At 39.1% G+C, this 21560-nt stretch overlaps 1 protein-coding gene across 2 annotated transcripts in view; it reads left to right on the forward strand.

Moving 5' to 3' along the window:
* The window catches only part of LOC105230926 (uncharacterized), a 33365-nt gene that overhangs the window by 4102 nt on the left and 7703 nt on the right, over nucleotides 1–21560 (forward strand). For both annotated transcript variants that reach the window (XM_049449159.1, XM_011211951.4), the window contains exons 3-4: nucleotides 19253–19740; nucleotides 20156–20220. In XM_049449159.1, coding sequence (XP_049305116.1) covers nucleotides 19253–19740; nucleotides 20156–20220 — 553 coding nt within the window. The remainder of the gene's footprint in view (nucleotides 1–19252; nucleotides 19741–20155; nucleotides 20221–21560) is intronic.

The following is a 21560-nucleotide window of genomic DNA, read 5'->3' on the forward strand; positions in this document are numbered from 1 at the left end:
ATAGTTTTATATATTTATATATAAAAAATCATAAAGGCAATTTAAGTCATAATTAGCAAGCGTTAAATGCTCTAAAAAGTCACGTTGTGACTTTTCAAGCTATAAATTGCGCTAATTTGTGTTAATTTATTATTATGAAGATCCGAATATTGTCTTCAATTATTTTTTTCACAAGTACTTTTCAATTGTTAACTTACAGCAGAGTATATGTATGTATATAAATAGTTTGTGAACATTTATTGTCGTGCAATTTTATTAAAAATTAAAAATTATATGTGTACATATGTATACTGCTGTTTTTACCTAAAAAATATATATTTTGCAAAATTGACAGTTTTTGTTCGAAAATTATAAAATTCTGAAAAGAATATGGCTGCAAAAGGTGACATTTTTCTATTTTATTGGTTTAATTAAGCTACTTATTTGTCAATTAAAGAATTAAGAATTGTAAAGTTTGCTGTATGGCACGTAGCTCCGTCCCGCTGGAACCAAATATTGTCCAAGTCTTCCTCTTCAATATGCTCAATTTGAAGAAAAAATCGGTGAACATTGCGCAATATCGCTCACCATTGATGGTTACGGCGGTTCCTTCTTCATTTTCGAAGAAAAATGGGCCGATGATTCCACCAGACCAAAATCCGCACCATACAGTGATTCGTGCTGGGTGCATTGGCTTCTCGACGATTACGTGCGGGTTTTCTGTGCCCCAAATGCGACAATTCTGCTTGTTAACGTAACCATCGAGGTGGAAAAGAGCCTCGTCCGAAAAGATGATTTTTCGGTAAAATTGACCATCCTCGGTGAAATGATCTTCTGCCCAATCTGTCAATATTTCCCAGTTTTCTTCTAGTGAATAGCGACCCATTTCGTAAATTTTAGACTTTTTACTGAATATCTGCCACTTTCCGAGTGGTATTTGACGTTTCCAATGTCGAAATATAGATAATTGAAATTTAAAACGTTAGATGGCCCACCCGTTATATCGATATTTATCGGGGCAAATCGTCGATAGTGTAATTATCGATAAATATTTCGATTTTCTAAACCCTAAGGGTTATCCGTAATAATTGAGTCAAGTGTATATTAATTTTCTTAAACGCCTATTTGACATATTTTTAAATATAATTTAAAAAAATTTATATATCGATATTTCTCGCACGATATTTATCGGAAATGTACAAATCGTCGATAATATACTTATCGATAAATATTTTCACTCTTTTATGCCCAATTGGTCAGCCATAATAGTTGCAGCAGAAGCGGCAAAGTCGATATTTGAGAATTTTTAGGTAAAATGAGAGCCTTTTCTTGAAGCTCAATCGATTATTTGGCAGACTTTTGGCACATTAATTATTAAATATAATTCATTACTTATTACTTATGCATATGCATGTATACATATATAGAGATAAGTAGGAACACACGTTAAAATTAGCTTGAAATCTACTAACAACACAACAACAACAATGATTGACGCAAAAATAACGACTACCGTAAAAAAATGGAAAAACTTATAACAATTTGCAAAAACAAACAAATCATGCGTGTATATAAGCTGTCTTGATGTGGGTAAAAAGTGCAAACGCGATAAAGACGACGGCCACTTTAGCAACAACAACAATAAGCGAATTTAAGTCAAAGCTAACAAAATATATTCATACATATGTATATGTATGTATATCACCAAATACATTGCACGCCCGTTCTGAAGAACAAGCTCCCAGATTGACGTTTTGTGCGAAGAATGCGCGGTAAAGGGGTACAACCAGAAATGGTGCGAGTGACGAGGCATGAAAGCACGTTTCATTTTCTAAATCTTGCCAACAACACACTCCACAGCTACTTTTCGGGTGCTTCGCTTTCTTCCTCAGCAACGGTAACAGTATTTGCCGCGTTGGTGCAAGGTAACCGGCGTGCGGCACACCACACTGCCAAATGGTTGCTGGGTTAGTGTGTTTGGTTGGTTGATTGAGTGTTTGGTGGTCGGTTGCGGTGAGGGTAAGGCTGGCAAAGCAACTACCGGAAGTTTTGAATTGAAGCGCGCGACCAAAAACCGACCGCTTATATTAGCAGGCGAAATTAATTTGAATGACAGCTACAGTGGCTGGCATGTTATTGGAAAGGAACTTCCAAAGTAAGTTTTTCAATTAATACTTTTCTCAATTACTATTGTTGAGTTGTTCGGTTTAAGTGCCAGTAATTTTATGAAATTAATTTTGTTTTATTTTAGTTTTGACACAAAACGGTATAAAAATAAAGGCATGTGATTTCTTGCCAATACCTTTTAAATTATTTGTGAAAAGATTTTGTTTTTTTTTTTTTGTTGAAAATTCTATTTTCTGTCGTCATCTCCAATAAGTTGTCCACCGCTGTGTTAACGAAAATAAATATGAATGGCAAAAAAACTGTGAAACACAAAATTAGCTAACAAGAAAAAGACACGATTTTCAGTTTGATGGCAGTGAAAGAAAACTGCGCGCTTAAGAATTTTATATGCCCATATAACATACATATGTACATACATACATGCTTGTAAACATACATAGCTTCTTGGTACACATACTATATGCATGTACGGAAGAAGTAAGTTTAAAAGCGTCTGCTTTTGATTCCGATTTCAAATCACGTTCCTCGTGCATCGGAAAAATGGAAAAAGCACAGCACAGGGGCGCAGGGGGCGTGCCGTGTTCCGCAATGGGTGAAAAGAAGCGGCTCAAGGCACAGCATAGCAGTAGCGCAAAGTGAATAAAGTAATAATGAGCACGTCGAGTGGGTAATAATGTGAAACTATAAAATTTCAAAAGACAGCGGCGGTAGAAGCTCAACGATAATGACAACAAAAAATATGGAGGTTAACAGAATTGCTGTTGACAAGATGGTAGCGACGCCTTGGCAATTGCCACCGCTTGAAGAGTGCCCCGTTGCACACATGTACTTGTACATGTACATATGTATGTATGTACATACATACATATATGCTCTTCACCAGTACTTAGCTAAATATATCTGTGCTGTATCGAAGTTCGAACTAATGAAGACCGCTTTTGGAAAACGCTTGGTTGTGAACGGAAATGCTTAAGAAAGACCAAAAGCAGGGTGTAAAAATACATATTTATACATGTATCCTTAAATAGGGAGTGTGTTTAAATTAGCTCCGATGGGTGAATCACTGACAACCAAAGCCGTGACGTTTAGGCACTTGTAGGCTATTTTGAAAGTAGTCGCACTTCTAATTCTTGAATAGCTACATGTTGTTTTATTTTTGTTGAAACAACCATATCAGAATACCAGAAAATTATTTACGTGTATATAGTATTTCAATTTGCAAGTGTAAAAAGGTACCGGTTTTCGTAATTTTTTCTAACAACCATTTTATTTAATGAATAAATAAAAATAATCTAAAAATTAGTATACTTTAACAATCAGCTATTAATTTTGAGAAACCTCCGATTCCCTTAACATGTAGCCGACCTCCAGGAGGAACTCCGAAAGAAGTTTTTTGTCATAACAAAGATTTTCTGCCTAAAATTATCTCAGAAACTCTCCAGGAGAAACTCCGAAAAAAGGTGTTTGTTCTAAGGAAAATTTTCTGTTTAAAATTATCTCAGAAACCCTCCAGAAGGAACTCCAAGAAAGGTGTCTGTCGTGAAGAAGATTTTTTGCCTAAAATTCTCTTAGAAACTCTACAGGAGGAACTCCGAAACACGGTGTCTGTCATGAGGAAAAATTTGTTGCCTACTCGGAACCGAAGTTCGGGAAAAACTCATTTACAGTTTTTGGAGTCGAATAAACTAATTTGAAAAGTTCTTGCAAATACACGCATATCCCCGAAACTATTCACAAGTGGTTATAAGCCCTTTTAGGAATGGCATTATATTTCATCTAAAAATTTTAAAGTTCCTAAAAGTGGCTGTAATAGAGTTATGTACCATGTTATTACTTCGTTTAAAGTAGTCTGCAAAATCTTGTTTATGGTAAACTCTGTAAAAATAAGCATTTAGGTCGATTACAAACCGGCACAATTTGTAGACTTTAATGACCAGCCGCTCGTTTTAATGGAGCGTTAAAGTTGCACCAACTATTTATTTCAACACTTTTTTGGGTGCAAAGTGTTTTTGCCACTGCAAAGCAGCGCACAACATAAAACCCGCCAATGCAACGGAAAATGGGTTCCCAAACGAGTAAGGGGAGTAAATATAAACTATGTGAAACTCAAGAAAAATCCATTACTAATACAAGCATGACTCATTTATGGTGTGTGGATTTCATAAAAGCCTTGACGAAGCGCACGCTTTTACAGCCGAGCATATGCGCATATGCATACCCTACAAGAAAAATAGCCGAAGAGTGCGTTTGAAGAATATCTTAATTATAGAGTTTACAACGTGGGCGCCCCCAAATTCGTTTTAATGAAATTACCGTTTGGTTGTGGCCTGCCGGATACCACCCCTCCTAAATGAGTGCAATAAGATAATCGAAGTTTCACTGCTTTAGAAAAAAAAATTCAATTAAGCGTAGAATCGGCTTGAATAATTCACAGGAGAACGTTTAATTGTAGAACTTAGTCTAAAAAGTATTAAACTCCTCAGAAACTGCGGGTATGCGCTGCAAGATTTAATTTAATTTTTTAATGATATTTGTATACATATGTATATGCTTTTTGAATGGAAAAAATAAGAAGCAACAATAAAGCACTTGCTAGTTTCTAGATAATTGGAAGAATATTTTACAAAATATATTGTGACAAAAAACTACCCGGAAATTATAAATAAAACGCAAAATATTTAATTATTCAGCAATATTGAATATTCTTCAAACTTCAATAAGACACTTATGCCAACGATTTTTTCAGTTCTCGAGAGATAGATAGATAGATTATTAATTGAGGCATGCACTGCGACCATGGGTCTATTGTGCCCTCTCCTAACTCACAGAGACTCGCTTAGCCCCAGCATATTGATAAAGTCCAATATCCTACTGGGTGCTAGCGAGGCAGTGTGATCCCTATCCGGAAACATGGATCCGAGGGCCTTCGACCTGCGCCTACAGACTGCGTTACAGTCGAATAGAAGGTGCTCCGGGGTTTCAGGCTCACTGTCGCAGAACCGACAGTTTGCGCAAGATAAAAGGCCCATGTTCGATAAATGCCTTTTTAGCTTACAGTGGCCGGTGTAGAATGCGACCAGGAGCCTGCGTTTATTTCTTGGGAGGTTAATTATAGTCTCGAACCTCAGTTCTCGAGACACTTTTCAAAAGCACTTTTTGCGATGGCCTTCAGCGAATTGTGTTTTTTCTCTTCGATCGACTGGCAACGGGTTCCACGGAGCGACAATTTCAGTTTGTGGAGCAAGAAGAAATCCCGCGGAGCCAAAACTGGTGACTGCAGTGGTTGATCGATGGTATTCTTTGCGTTTTTTGCTTTAAATTCGGTTATAATCGTGGCCCAATGCAATGGTGCATTGTGTAAAATCCATGATTCTTCCATTGATTAACCCTCTGTCCCTCCAAAACAAATTTATGATGCACCAAACCACGAATATCGAAAAAAAACAATGAGTATCACCTTGGTTTTTGAGCATCTTCGGGTGTTTTTTGGTTTCAGCTCGTTTTTTTTCCCCTTTACTGCGATGATTGTTGACTTATTTGCATATTCAACTCATAAACCCAAGTCTCATCGGCTCTTATAACGCTGTCCATAAATGTGCCGGGAATCAGCAGGTTTAAGTATGTCAAAAGAGACCTATTTATTACGGTACTATTTTTGAAAAAATTCCGCTATATGGGGCGAGTCGAGCATTTCATACCCAAAACATCTACCAAAATCATTCGAATAAACTCGCCAGAGATGTGCAGCTCCCTTGCAATCTCTCTAACCTATTGCTTTCGTAAGCAATATTTTTTTAATTCTTAGGAGCACGAATACTATTGTGATTAAAAATATAACAAAAATTTATTAAAAATATTATATATGCATATCTAAGAAAATGTTGTTCCATTTAATGCCTTTGCATTAGCTCCAAATAGTTCTAAAATAAATGTTCAACTGGTTATCGCTTTAATCATAAAGGCCTTTCATTTCTTACAGGGTTTTTGCATATTTTGTGGACACGCATGCATGTGTAAATATATACATAAGTGGTAGTACACGAGAGCGTAAGGGTGGTCAACTTTCGGGGAGTTTTAAGTTTGTTTGCTTTTTTTCTGTGCAAAATCGACTTTTACCCACACTCAGATACATAAGTACTTGTCTATAAGGCCTTTCACATGCTTATATGCCTAGTACATACATAGCAGGTATACAAGCAGCACACTAATGCGCCTTCCGGGTGGCGCTCCAGTAATGAGTTCATTATGACATAAAAATGCATCCATAAAATTCATTCATGCATTCTTTGTTGCTTGCATAGTTTTGCATGTCTAATAGTTACAGCGCGTTCCATGCAGTGTTGCCAGCTTGCTTGCTCAACACATTTCGCCATAAATGATAGTCTGCTCCAAATACATTGTTGATGAGGATACGCAATAAAAAGATAGTCATTGGACATAGTAAATATTCGCACACAATATCTTACACATGCAGGCAAACGTATGTATATGCATATGTAATATTATAAATATACCTGCATAGTCTGAGTAAGTGGCGGTTTAACTGGAGCTGTAAATGTTTCTCTCTCCTATGGTAAGCAACTGGAATGATTAGTGAAAGTTCAAATATAAACGAACGTAGTTAAAGTTATATGCGATAGTATGTACATATGTAAATTGTTGTACATACATTTATGCATATGTATGTATGTATATGGTTTGATTTGATTTCTAAAATAAACAAAATTACATTCAGTATTTGTACATACTTTTCTTAATTGTTTTTATACCGTGAACGAGGTATATTAACTTTGCCACGAAATTTGTGACACCAAGAAGGGAACGTCAAAGACCCTATAAAATATATACGTAATATGTAAATGATCGACGGGAGGAGCTGAGTCGATTTAGCTGTGCGCCTGTATATATGTATTTGTCGAAACCGCTGACATCAGATCACTATAGCATATAGCTGCCATAAAAATGAACCTTTCGAAATCAAGTTCTTGTATGGAAAACTTTTTTATTTGTCAATATATCTTCATGATCAATAGAAATCCAAACTAAGTGCTTGTAAGGAAAACTCTTTTATTTCTCAAGAAATCTTCACGAAAATCGAGATGGATTATTGTGGAAGGGAATGCTACAATCCTCTCACAAATTGTTTAAATAGGACCACTATAGCATATAGCTGCCAGATAAACAAGCCGATCCAAAGCAAGTTCTTGTATGGAAAAAGTTCTTAACTGACAAGATATTTTCATGAAATTGGCCATAGATCATTGTTCGAGGCACCGCTACAATCTTGGAATATATTGTTCAGATCGGACCAATGCAGCACATAGCTGTCATGCAAACTGAACTATTCTTGTACAAAATTTTTTTTTAAATGTGGAGGGTGTAACCTTAAGTTTTTTCTTGTTTTAAATTTTTATTAGCATGCATTTAAAAATAGCATAAAATAAAATATTTATGCTTTAACCATGGCATATGAATTTCATAACTTTCAAATGAGCTTTCCGATTATTACAAAACGAGGCATGAGCGTTGCCATTGAAATGCGATTAAAATGATTTCTCTCATTACAAAATCGTAACGAAGCAGAAATAAAACACAAAACTCAGATTGTTGCTGTTATTGTTGTGTAACAGTAGTTTGAAATAAGCGCATAATGTAATGTGAAAAAGAATGAATAATACAATCGCGGTCACGCTTCTCCCACCCACCGACAGCACAGCAACACATGTGATAAAGAATTATTCTATTAAAAAAAGCAATAACAAACAAAAAATTGAAGACGAAAAGAATGTGTAGAAAATGTGCAACAAACAAATAAAATTGCAAGCTACACACATACCATCCTGCATACAAGTATAAAACTAGGAGACCCCGAAAAGCATGGAATACAAAAAAATCAAAATGAAAATGAAAATGAAAACGAAAATAAAAATAAAAACTCAAAACAAAATTAGGTCATCGCTGGCAATCGGCAATAAGAGCAGCAAACAACAAGCCTAGCGCTTGCAATAATGAAGACACATTGATGGTTTGGCACATCCCAGCGCAGAACAGCGGGAGAATGTGAAAATAATCAAGAAATTACGAAAAAAATCATGAAAAAAACAAAGCTAAAAGTATTGTAATAACTTTACAGCAATGAAGAAGCAGATATATGTACGAGTATAAGAATATTATTTTAAAACAAAAATTTAAAGCGAAAAAAGTGCAAACCTTATAATTAATAGTAAAAAAGTTTTAAACAAAAATAGGCGCACGAAGAATGAGTAATTTCCCATATGTACATGAAAGTGTTATATAAATAGGTATGCGTGTGTACATATGTATGTATGTATACATATATTTGAATATAAGTGTAAAACCTGCATGCCCTACAGGGTCAACATTAGCTAGGTATTAGATGATGTATTTAGAGAACGGACACAAAACGGAGTACGAAAAGCATGAGATCGACCATTTTAATGAAAAGCTCAGTCCATAAAATAATATTCTTCTGCAAATGATAACAATGATTGCGGGCTTCTTTATTATGTATTTTAAAATTGAGCATAATTGTCTTCAGGGCTGGCTCGCCCATACAGGCAAGTTAGGCAATTGGCTATTTCGCAAGAATTTTAGGGCAGCGTTTTGGCTCAATTTCTTTACATATTTATACCCTGAACAGGTTGTTAAGGCAAAATACGCTAAGAAGGCACAGAGTTTGGCCTTTGTTAGGGTGATAAATTAGCTAGGAGCGGCCCTGATTGTCTAAGAGGTAAATGAGAGCCTTTTCAAGATATTTATTCGTGAAATTCGTGCTGCCGTTTCACTTTTTTCTTAAGCGGTTTGATTTTTGCGTTTTTATATAAAAACGAATGAGTTAGCTAAATTTTCAGGGATATACATACATAAAAATTTTCCAGAACTATTTTCTTGGTATATGTTAATCCTCTTAGGTTAAAATTGATCTTTTAGTCATAAATAATTCGTACCATAATATGCTTAAAAGTAAGAAATAAGATGAGTTGTGTTTTTGCTTCGACTTAACCTAAAAATTTCTTAATATTTTACTGCAGCAGGTGTTTGTAGCCAACTACAGCACATCTAAATGATTAATATGTATGTATGTTACGTTAGTCACATCTGGATGTTCGACGTTCTGCACTGAAGCTGCATATATTATTTCTTCCAAACAAACCAATCTTTCCCCGCTGGGTATGCCTTTTAGTTTCATATTAGTAAATTTGTAGCGCAAAACAATAAAATTTGAGGCATGTGCCTGACTGGTCGTCTGCCCAACCCAATACACATAAGTTTAAATCTATATACTTACATATGTATGTATTTATACGTGTATATTTGTATGTACGACCGATGTGGCACAGCCTTGTATTGCATGCCACACCATCGTGTAGCGGTAGCCAACGCAACGCCACCACACTTCCACCGCAAATACCGCATAGTTTATTGCAACAAAATGACGGTTGTTGTTGTTGTTAGGTATGGGCAGCGCCGGCAACTGCGGCCGTCAGTGGTGATTGCCCTAGCAATGGCGAAGGCGATGATAGAATTTAATTAATTCAACACCAGCGCAGTCAGGCAATCATCAAACACAGCCCAGCCGAGCCGTTAGTCAATGCTCAACCAATCATCCAGCCGCAACCACAGCACTATTGAGCCAAATACAATAAATAGAAATGGAAATAAAAAAATAAAATAAAAATAGAAATGGAAACAAAAACAAAAATTGCACAAAAATGAAGTAGCGCGAGCAATAAGTGAGTTGATTTGCCTGCTTCAACTCAAACACACACACAGACACATCGAGCTAATTGAAATGCTTCAAATTAAACATTCACCATATAAAATTTGTACATATGTATGAGTGTATGTATGTATTTATGCTATAAATACGCGCAATTCGATACTCGAGCGCACAGGAGTAGGCACTTGTTTAGACATCTGTATGCACATGTGTATGTGTGCGCTTGTGTGGCATCTATAAAATGCTCTTGGATTAGCAGCAGCGCATATAACCCATTATAATAAAGTAAAAGCTTGCAATTCTGCGATAATTATGGTGGTGCAATGCAGTAAGCGAGCACAAGCATATGCATACACACATATGCACACACATAACAAATATGCACGCTTACACAAGTGTATTAAGTGTATTTATTAATGCAAATAATGTTAAATTGTTTGAAATTATAGGTAATCGCAATCAAATTATTTCCGAAAGCGAAAGTTAAACACGCGCGCCACGTCATTGCCCAATAGTTGCGCCGCTCATTACGGTTACTTAATTTTATTAATGTTTAATTAACGCACACACTATCTTCCGTTATATGGAGAGTAAGCGATAAGAAAGCGCAAATATTAACACAGCAATTGCTACTTAAACAAGGCGTAGCGCCTGCGTTTAGGTTGTACAATACGAAATCTTACTTACCCCTGCCTTATTGAGTGGAGCGATGATTTCAAGGCCACTGCAAAATAAATACAACAAATTTTCTTTATCAAATAGTTCTTCTTCTTCTTAATTGGCGTAGACACCGCTTACGCGATTATAGCCGAGTTAACAACCGCGCGCCAGTCGTTTCTTCTTTTCGCTACGTGGCGCCAATTGGATATTCCAAGCGAAGCCAGGTCCTTCTCCACTTGGTCCTTCCAACGGAGTGGAGGTCTTCCTCTTCCTCTGCTTTCCCCGGCGGGTACTGCGTCGAATACTTTCAGAGCTGGAGTGTTTTCATCCATCCGGACAACATGACCTAGCCAGCGTAGCCGCTGTCTTTTAATTCGCTGAACTATGTCAATGTCGTCGTATATCTCGTACAGCTCATCGTTCCATCGAATGCGATATTCGCCGTGGCCAACGCGCAAAGGACCATAAATCTTTCGCAGAATTTTTCTCTCGAAAACTCGCAACGTCGACTCATCCGCTGTTGACATCGTCCAAGCCTCTGCACCATATAGCAGGACGGGGATTATGAGAGACTTATAGAGTTTGGTTTTTGTCTGTCGAGAGAGGACTTTGCTTCTCAATTGCCTACTCAGTCCGAAGTAGCACCTGTTGGCAAGAGTTATCCTGCGTTGGATTTCTAGGCTGACATTGTTGGTGGTGTTTACGCTGGTTCCAAGATAGACGAAATTATCTACAACTTCAAAGTTATGACTGTCAACAGTGACGTGAGTGCCAAGTCGCGAGTGCGACGACTGTTTGTTTGATGACAGGAGATATTTCGTCTTGCCCTCGTTCACTGCCAGACCCATTCGTTTTGCTTCCTTGTCCAGTCTGGAGAAAGCAGAACTAACGGCGCGGGTGTTGAGGCCGATGATATCAATATCATCGGCATACGCCAGCAGCTGTACACTCTTATAGAAGATTGTACCCGCTCGATTAAGTTCTGCAGCTCGAACTATTTTCTCCAGCAGCAGATTGAAAAAGTCGCACGATAGGGAGTCGCCTTGTCTGAAACCTCGTTTGGTATCGAACGGCTCGGAGAGGTTCATCCCGATCCTGACGGAGCTTCTGGTGCCGCTCAACGTCAGTTTACACAGCCGTATCAGTTTTGCGGGGATACCAAATTCAGACATCGCGGCATAAAGGCAGCCCCTTTTCGTGCTGTCGAAAGCAGCTTTGAAATCGACGAAGAGGTGGTGTGTGTCGATTCTCCTTTCACGGGTCTTTTCCAAGATTTGGCGCATGGTGAATATCTGGTCAGTTGTTGATTTGCCAGGTCTAAAGCCACACTGATAAGGTCCAATCAGTTCGTTGACGGTGGGCTTTAATCTTTCACACAATACGCTCGATAGAACCTTATATGCGATGTTGAGGAGGCTAATCCCACGGTAGTTGGCGCAGATTGTGGGGTCTCCTTTTTTATGGATTGGGCATAGCACACTTAAATTCCAGTCGTTGGGCATGCTTTCGTCCGACCATATTTTACAAAGAAGCTGATGCATGCTCCTTATCAGTTCTTCGCCGCCGTGTTTGAATAGCTCGGCCGGCAATCCATCGGCCCTGCCGCTTTGTTGTTCTTCAGGCGGGTGATTGCTATTCGAACTTCTTCATGGTCGGGTAATGGAACGTCTGCTCCATCGTCATCGATTGGGGAATCGGGTTCGCCTTCTCCCGGTGTTGTGCTTTCACTGCCATTCAGCAGGCTAGAGAAGTGTTCCCTCCATAATTTAAGTATGCTCTGGGCATCGGTAACTAGATCACCTTTGGGGGTTCTACAAGAGTATGCTCCGGTCTTGAAACCTTCTGTAAGCCGCCGCATCTTTTCGTAGAATTTTCGAGCATTACCCCTGTCGGCCAGCTTATCGAGCTGTTCATACTCACGCATTTCGGCCTCTTTCTTCTTCTGTCTGCAAATGCGTCTCGCTTCCCTCTTCAACTCTCGGTATCTATCCCATCCCGCACGTGTTGTGGTCGATCGTAACGTTGCGAGGTAGGCAGCCTGTTTTCTCTCCGCTGCGACACGGCACTCCTCGTCGTACCAGCTGTTCTTTTGCACTTTCCGAAAACCAATGGTTTCGGTTGCAGCTGTACGTAAGGAGTTTGAAATGCCGTCCCACAGTTCCCTTATACCGAATTGTTGATGAGTGCTCTCAGAGAGCAGGAGTGCAAGCCGAGTAGAAAAACGTTCGGCTGTCTGTTGTGATTGCAGCTTCTCGACGTCGAACCTTCCTTGTGATTGTTGGCGTGCGTTTTTTGCTGCACAGAGGCGGGTGCGAATTTTGGCTGCAACAATATAGTGGTCCGAGTCGATGTTAGGACCTCGGAGCGCACGCACATCTAAAACACTGGAGACGTGTCTTCCGTCTATCACAACATGATCGATCTGGTTGGTGGTTTTTCGATCCGGAGACAGCCAGGTAGCTTGATGTATCTTCTTATGCTGGAATCTAGTACTACAGATAACCATATTTCGGGCCCCGGCGAAGTCGATCAGCCTCAACCCATTTGGGGATGTTTCGTCGTGGAGGCTGAATTTACCGACCGTAGTGCCAAAGATACCTTCTTTGCCCACCCTGGCGTTAAAGTCGCCAAGCACGATTTTGACATCGTGGCGGGGGCATCTCTCATAAGTGCGCTCCAAGCACTCATAAAAGGCATCTTTGGTCACATCGTCCTTCTCTTCCGTCGGGGCGTGGGCGCAAATCAGCGATATGTTGAAGAACCTCGCTTTGATGCGGATTGTGGCTAGACGTTCATTCACCGCAGTGAATGATAGTACTCGGCGACGGAGTCTCTCTCCCACCACGAATCCAACACCAAACTTGCGCTCCTTTATATGGCCACTGTAGTAAATGTCACAAGGACCTACTCGTGCCTGTCCTTGTCCCGTCCATCGCATTTCTTGGACGGCGGTGATGTCAGCCTTTATTTTCACGAGGACATCAACCAGCTGGGCAGCGGCACCTTCCCAATTAAGGGACCGGACATTCCAGGTGCATGCCCTCAATTCGTAGTCCTTATTTCGTTTGCCATGGTCGTCATCAAAAGGGGGGTCACTCATCCGAGGCTTGTTGTTAATATTCGCTGGGGGTGTTTTTTTACGTGGCGGGTCCCAAACCCAGCGCACAACCCTATGCAGGGGATGTTTCGCCTTCTCACGTTAGCTCGCCTTCAAACGGATGTTCTTAGGCTACCCAGAGGATACTTGGTCAAAGACCGGAAGTCGTGAGCTGCTTGAGTCATATGCAAAAGAATCGTTTCTGGCCACTCCCAAGTGAATGGCGATCAGAGAACTTTCCTCACTTGCGTGAACTTCTACACATGACTCCATCCTTATCAAATAGTTACAACAGTACAATTATAGATACTGATGAAATATTTTTTTGTTTTAAGCTCTGTTTATTGCTGTCCGATTTTCTGCAATCAATTTTTGATACTTCGAATATCTCCTAAATCACTACAGCTACAAGAAGCATAAATATTATACTAACCCCTATCGATAGTGTGAAAATGGGCGAAATCGGATTACAGCCACGCTTACTTCCCAAATAACACAATTTTAAATTCCATTTGAAGCATTCACTTTCCAGTAAATCAAGAATCAATTAATATATCAGGATAAAACTTTGCACGAATAGCGCCTTTGAGGTGTGCCACTTTATAATCAAAAAATGTCCAAACCGAACCAAAATTGTTTAAATTTCTAGGTACCGTAAGAGTGGGCCCCAGTATCTATAATTGATTTCACTTTACCGAAAAAAAAAAAACAAAAATATGCTATAATGTTCCAATTTCAACATTTCAAGATTATTTTAATTCGTAAAAATAAGTCGCTCAAGCCATAAAACAGTCGCTAGTATCATTCCAAACTCGACACACATTACTCACTAAAGGTTTCGTAGATGACGATTGGTTACTACTTTATTATATTATTATATCTATATTATTAGCTAATACTCGATTCTACTCATTTCCAAGTATTTACGATTACCAAGAACGAGTATTTCTGAATGCTGATAATAATGCTGAATTAGTTTGCTGCTACATTCAAAAAACTCTGATGGTTCCGAGTTATTTTTTGACGACCTCCACATTTGAAGAGCTCTTAATGTACTAGGTTCGGAACCTCAAAAACAATAGGGTTTTCGTGGCCCCTTAACTTGTTTAATTTTTCAAACTTGTTTGCCCCTGTAATTAGGCAATGCAAAACCTCAAGGTCACGCTATAAAACACTCGATAGCGGTAATGGACGGGAATGGAATTTCAATACTGCACTCGAACGCCCACACGCTGTCGTACGCGTAGCCGTGTAGGTGTATGTACCAGCTAATGGTTCGTCACAGTGTGGCCGACCAGCCAGCTGAGAGCGCTGTAGCGTTTTTAAAGCGTTTGCTTTCAAGAGCGAGGGAGTGAGTGAGTGAGTGTTTGTGGTGTGTCAAGAATCATCACGCGCATCAGCATTTCTTTCATTACAAAAAGGATTTGATGTTAAACAGTGCGCTCGCGTTTTTTATTTTATATTTTAGTGTGTTGCATTTTTGCTTTATGGCATTCGCAATGTTTGGTAATGAAGGGCTCCGCGTCACTTAAAACACTCTCACACGTTTTGTGGTGTGTGTATGTGAGTAAGTGTTCATATATTTTGGTGCTGCATCCTGTTCGTATTTATATAATGGGTGTTTCATGACTATTAATGGGAAGCAGTTGTGTTGTTGGTGGAATATGTATAATTTATAAACGCCCGGGTCCGTACCAGTTATTTAGATCTGAATGTCGTGAAACGTCGATGAAAGTCATTTTAAATACCTAATATTATGTAATATTATGGGCTCTCGTCAAGGCAACGTTAATGAAACATCAAATTCAAATGTCTTTAAAGTCTACTTAACCAATACATCATTAAAAATTTATCGGATTTATGCTACAAACATGTTGTAAATTGGAGTTTTTTAATCTGTAACACTGAGAAAATGTGACAAAGACCTTAGCACTGTTACGAAATTCACTTAAATCAAAGTGATATCATAACCTACACATACCTTTTCAAAATCTAGGCGCTCTTATTGTATGACCCTATACCTGGTCGCATAACATACTTACATAAATGTTGCAGCATCACAAGCCGCCTTTCTTTGCAACTTGCTGACTTCCGCTGCATAGCGCTTAGAGAGCCGAAGGACAAGCGTCCGACACATGCAGCGTGCAAATGCGAATGCGACTGCGAGCGAGATTGAAAGGTTGAAAGGATTGTGGTGAGCGTTGTGAGTGGTTGGACGTGAAGGCACGCGCTTGAAGGTTGCTCGAGTGCAGCAGCAAAGACGAAAAAGGAAGCCAAGTGGCCTCAGCGTGCAGCTAACAGCATAATGGAAATAGCAGTGTGAAGCAGATTTATTTCTTTGTTTTTTTTTTTTTACATTTCTGCTTTTATCTTTGCGCAAATGTTGGCATTTCGGTATTGTTTAGGTTTGGATTTGCGAGGGCCACGTGACTTTTATCCTTGTTTCTAATTGCAATGTGCTTCCATCTTGTCGTTGTTGTTGTTGCAATGCGAAGGCTGTCATATTTGCAAGCACCACACCAACATTTTGTTGTTGGCAGCTTGTTGACGCTCGTGCAGGGTCTCATCGGCAACGTCATTGAGATAGCAAGAGTTCAAGGTCATGCTAGACAGGCCGCAACAAAAACAACTAGTTGACACCGAATCACAACAAACATTATAATAAGGATGGTATTTGTGATAACAACAACAACAATGACGTATGGCGGTGAAAAAAGTTGTTGGTGTATGTGTGTTGAGCTGCTTTAAAAGCGGCCCAATTTCAAGTAACAACTATTTGATACATACATTTGTGTATACACATATACATATATGTATGTATGTATGTATATTAGGGTGCGACCAACTATTTCAAATATTTGAACAAATATCTCGTTTCATAGGTTTTGTTGGAAATTGAATACTCTACAAAAAGTCTCTTACCATTTTTTCGTAAACCTAACGGCTTAAACGATATTAATGGTTGAATTTTGTTTTTTTTTTTTTTAACCAAATTATTTTTCTTGTGAACTCAATGAAAAAAAAATCATTATAAATCGGAAAAATCATAGTTATGTAGGAAATTTTTCTACAAAATGATCTCTTAATCTGTTATTGTTTCGACGCACCCTAATGTATATGTACATACGCATGAACACAGTGAAAGCAAGCATCTGGTGAGTGCAATAAAAATATAATACAAAACATCTGATATTAAGGAAAGCAAAAACAAATGTACTTAAATAACACCAACAAAGCGCCAGCTGCCATTGCTAGCCATATTCCAGCTGTTTCAATGCGCCACATAAATTTTGTTTCAGTTTTCTATTTACATGCACTCATATACATATGTATATTTATGTATATACATGTGAATGTGTATAGATAAGCATATGTTTGGAGCTGTGTCGATATGTAAACAATCAACTTTGTGGGTGTTCAACGCTGCTGACTGCGCATGAATGACTGAAGAAGCTTTGGGAGCGAGCGCGATGCACTTCCATTGGCGTGTGTGTATGTGTGATTGCACTGCTGAAGGGCACCGCGGCTCATATTACTTTTGACAGCGACAGCATTTTAATTTAGATATTTAGATGGGTCATTTTATGTGCAGTCGATTTCGGCACAAATGTGACATGAGCTTCGTTTTTCAGAAAAGAAAAATGTAAAAAAAGTTTAAAAAAATGTATAAGTTTGGTGCATCGCCTACAAGTATGCTTTTGCTCAGTTACAGAGACTTTGGGTATATAAAAATTACGCCGCCTGGTATTAATTCGCTCAGATTCATATTATTTTAAGATTCCCTGTCATATTGAACTTTTTCAATATTTCTTTATTCTTACAAATTTTGTTTTTTAAGGGGCACACGTAGCGTGAAATTTTGAAAAATTTGATTTAGTTGGCTTATTTTGATAATAAAAAAATAAAAAATACCAAAAGCTCCGTCAGGATCGGAAAGGACTTCTCCGAGCCGTTCGATACCAAAGCAGATTTCAGACCAAGCGACTCCCTATCGTGCGACTTATTCAATCTATTGCTGGAGGAAATAATTTGAGCTGCAGAGATGAATCGAGAAGGCACAATCTTTTATAAGAGTGGACTGCTGCTGGCGTTTGTCGATGATATTAATAGCATTGGTTTCAATAACCTCTTTCTTCAGACTGGTTAAGGAAGCGAAGCAAATGAGTCTGGTAGTGCACAAGGGCAAGACGAAATGTCTACTGTCCGCAGAATAACTCTTACCAACAGATGCTACTTCGCACTGAGTAGGCAATTGAGAAGTAAAGTCTTCTCTCGATGAACAAAGACCAAACTCTACAAGTTACTCATCATCCTCGTCCTGCTATATGCTGCAGGGGTATGGACGTTGACAAGATCCGAAGAGTCGGCGTTACGAGTTTTCGAGAAAAAGGTTCAACGGAAAATGTATGAAGATGAATAATATATGACGATATTGACACAAATCAGAGAATTAAGAGACAGCGGCTACAATGGCTATGTCATGTCGCCCGAATGGACGAAAACACTCCAGCTCTGAAAGTAGTCGACACAGCACCCGTCGGGAGAAGCAGAGAAGAGAAAGACCTGGCTACACTTGGAATCTCCACGACCGGTGCCCTGTAAACTCGGCTATAACCGCGTAAGCGGTGTCTACGCCAATAAAGAAGAAAAGCATTAAAATTTAAGGTCTCAGATTTTAAAAGCATTGAAAGTGGGACTGGTTCACTAGGGAGAGCTATCTAAATCTAATACTAGTGCAGATATCTGATCTGTCTGACTGCTGTTTTTGTTGTAATTACAGAAAAGATTGTCCAAACTATTTTGAGGAATGCTGTTGAGAGTCCAGAGTCCTTGGGTTGCTGTAGATTAGGACAGTTCCCGATATGTAGGTCCGACTAAATACACTACATTCTGTTGTTTCTTTAATTTGATTCTAGAGTCTGAACAACACACTATTTTGACATTTTAGAAATAAGTGATAAGAAAAAAGTTAAAATTCCAATACGTCCTCCAACTATCCACTTTTGAAGAGAAGGTTTTCAGCATTATAAATATGACTAATTCAGCAGTTTTAAAACTTTTCTATAATTTTAAATTTTTTTAAGTTTGGGAAATAAATTCATGATCTATAGAATCTTGGTCACGCTCTTTGCGACGAATTTAGCTACATGCATAACGTATGGTGAGCCACTAAAATTTTTGCTATCAGACCTCCTGCAATTTTTAACTAAACTAACAGCTTTTTTTACCTAGTCCCCTACTTGTTTACATATCTAAATGGTTACGTGGGTATGTCGGTATGTAGATATGTCGTGGTATGTTGCCACTTGGATTTGACACAACCCATCGTGTGCTGCTTGCCCAACGAGCTAACCCGCATACGCCCACACACACAATTGAGCACACGCGCTGACCGCCACTTGACCGACCAACGAGGCTTGGCTCAACTCAATTTAAAGCGGCATGACCGACTCACATAATAATTTACTCAGCTATTTAATATTTTATTATAGTGACTACGGGCACACACACTCACATATGTACATACACACAAAGCTGATAAACTGTGGTTTAGCAATTGTTGTTGCATATTTTGTCTTTATTGCGGTATTTGTACACATTTCTAATTTGATATCATTTTATTTGTTGTTGTTTTTGTTGCACCGCAGGATGTACCAATTAAGCGCACCGACTCATCACAGTGGTGGGAATTGTTCGATACGAATACGCAACGCTTTTACTACTACAATGCGGCGACACAGAAAACCGTCTGGCATCGGCCAAGCAAGTGTGATATCATACCGCTGGCGAAATTGCAAACGCTCAAACAGAATACGGATCCGAGTGATCGCAAGGAGAGCAGCACACAGACGCAGCATACGACAGGAGGAGGGTCGCAGTCGCAGTCGACGTCGGCGACACAATCACCTTTGGCAGCGGTCGGCAAGCTGCGCGCCCAGCGGAGTGCAGCGCGTGAAGCGGCAGGATTAGCCGCTATGAATAACACGAATACCGGTGGGAGTGTCGGCAGTGGGGGCAAACGCAGCAGCGCTGGCATGGAGGGCCGTAGCGCCAACGCTTTGCCGCTGCACGCCAGTTCGGAGGAGAAACTCTCCGCCGAGTTCATTTCTAGTCCACGTGGGCGTCACAGTTTTCGGTGAGTAATACCAAGTGCGTTTGGTTCAAGACTGAGCGCTTTCTGATTTTTCTTTGTTTAAGTGTAACAGGCGTACGTACATATGTATGTATGTATGTATGTATATATGTACATATATTGTATGTATAATGCTTTATATGCAAATAAATTAATAATTCAGTGTCTGTGAAATGTAAATTCAATTGTGTATTTCTTTTCTTCTTACTTTCATAATTCATATGTGTCGCATAATTCACTGGGCACGCACTTGCTGGCGTTCATTGCCATCCGCAACGTCGTTCAAATTGTGTGATTCCTTTTTTGTCGCGCTTAAATGATCACTTTGCCACATTTGCATGTACTTACACATATGTATGTATCTGCAATATTTATCATTGAAAATGCCGATTCGTTCTACAACCATATGTACGCACAGCGTTGGAACGGGTGATTCATCATCGTTCACGGACATGCAGCCATTCTCTTCGAGACGCTCACAAGGTAAGCTATTTACTCCATAAATAAAAATATCTACTTTTGCACTTCACTGCACACACACACACACACACACATACAAATGTAAAATATGTATGCCGCGCAGTAGTGGTACAAGAATTCAAAGCAATCCAAATTTATCCATACGCTCACCACATACATATACACACATACAAGCACATGTGCATTCCACTTACTTTCTCACTGCGGCTTCCCGATAAATTGGTTGGAGTACTTTTTTGTATAACACCATCCATAGCCAGCTGTTAGAGCCGGTGTGTCTTCGCCTAGTCCTACAAGACATTAAGCCATTAATGAACATGCACACATGTATGCAAGCATAATAATTTACATACATACATACATGCATGTGCACATTTATAGATTTTTGAATGCCGTTGACACTATTCCTGCCATCGGTGCGGCGACTGTGTGTCACTTCGTATGCTCCAGCTCTTGGGCTTTGTCTTGGTCTTGTTATATTTGTATTCCTTTTAATTATATTGTACTTATGCATATTTATTGTTATTATTGTTGTTGCAACAGCCGGGTACCAGTAGAATGCACATACACCGATGATTAACGCAGCCGGGATAGGTACTTGTGCATGCTCACCTAAAATATACACACATACCATTGTAGGCATTCCAATGTAGAAGTACAGCGTAGTATATATTCATACATGTAAATATAAGTATGTATGTGTATATTTAATATAAAGTGGGAATAGTTGCAAGACGACTCATCTTTCTTGTCCGCCCATCTGGCTCGGTTGCTAGACCTTCAGAGGAAGAAGTACTTTCAAATATATTTGAATGTCTCATGCACATTCAATACGACTCACGTACATATAAAGGGTGATTTTTTTGAGGTTAGGATTTTCATGCATTAGTATTTGACAGATCACGTGGGATTTCAGACATGGTGTCAAAGAGAAAGATGCTCAGTATGCTTTGACATTTCATCATGAATAGACTTACTAACGAGCAACGCTTGCAAATCATTGAATTTTATTACCAAAATCAGTGTTCGGTTCGAAAATTTTTTATCGACAAATTTTGTTCAGCGATGAGGCTCATTTCTGGTTGAATGGCTACGTAAATAAGCAAAATTGCCGCATTTGGGGTGAAGAGCAACCAGAAGCCGTTCAAGAACTGCCCATGCATCCCGAAAAATGCACTGTTTGGTGTGGTTTGTACGCTGGTGGAATCATTGGACCGTATTTTTTCAAAGATGCTGTTGGACGCAACGTTACGGTGAATGGCGATCGCTATCGTTCGATGCTAACAAACTTTTTGTTGCCAAAAATGGAAGAACTGAACTTGGTTGACATGTGGTTTCAACAA

This window comes from Bactrocera dorsalis, chromosome 2, assembly GCF_023373825.1.
Source record: "Bactrocera dorsalis isolate Fly_Bdor chromosome 2, ASM2337382v1, whole genome shotgun sequence".
NCBI classification, from domain to species: Eukaryota; Metazoa; Arthropoda; class Insecta; order Diptera; family Tephritidae; genus Bactrocera; species Bactrocera dorsalis.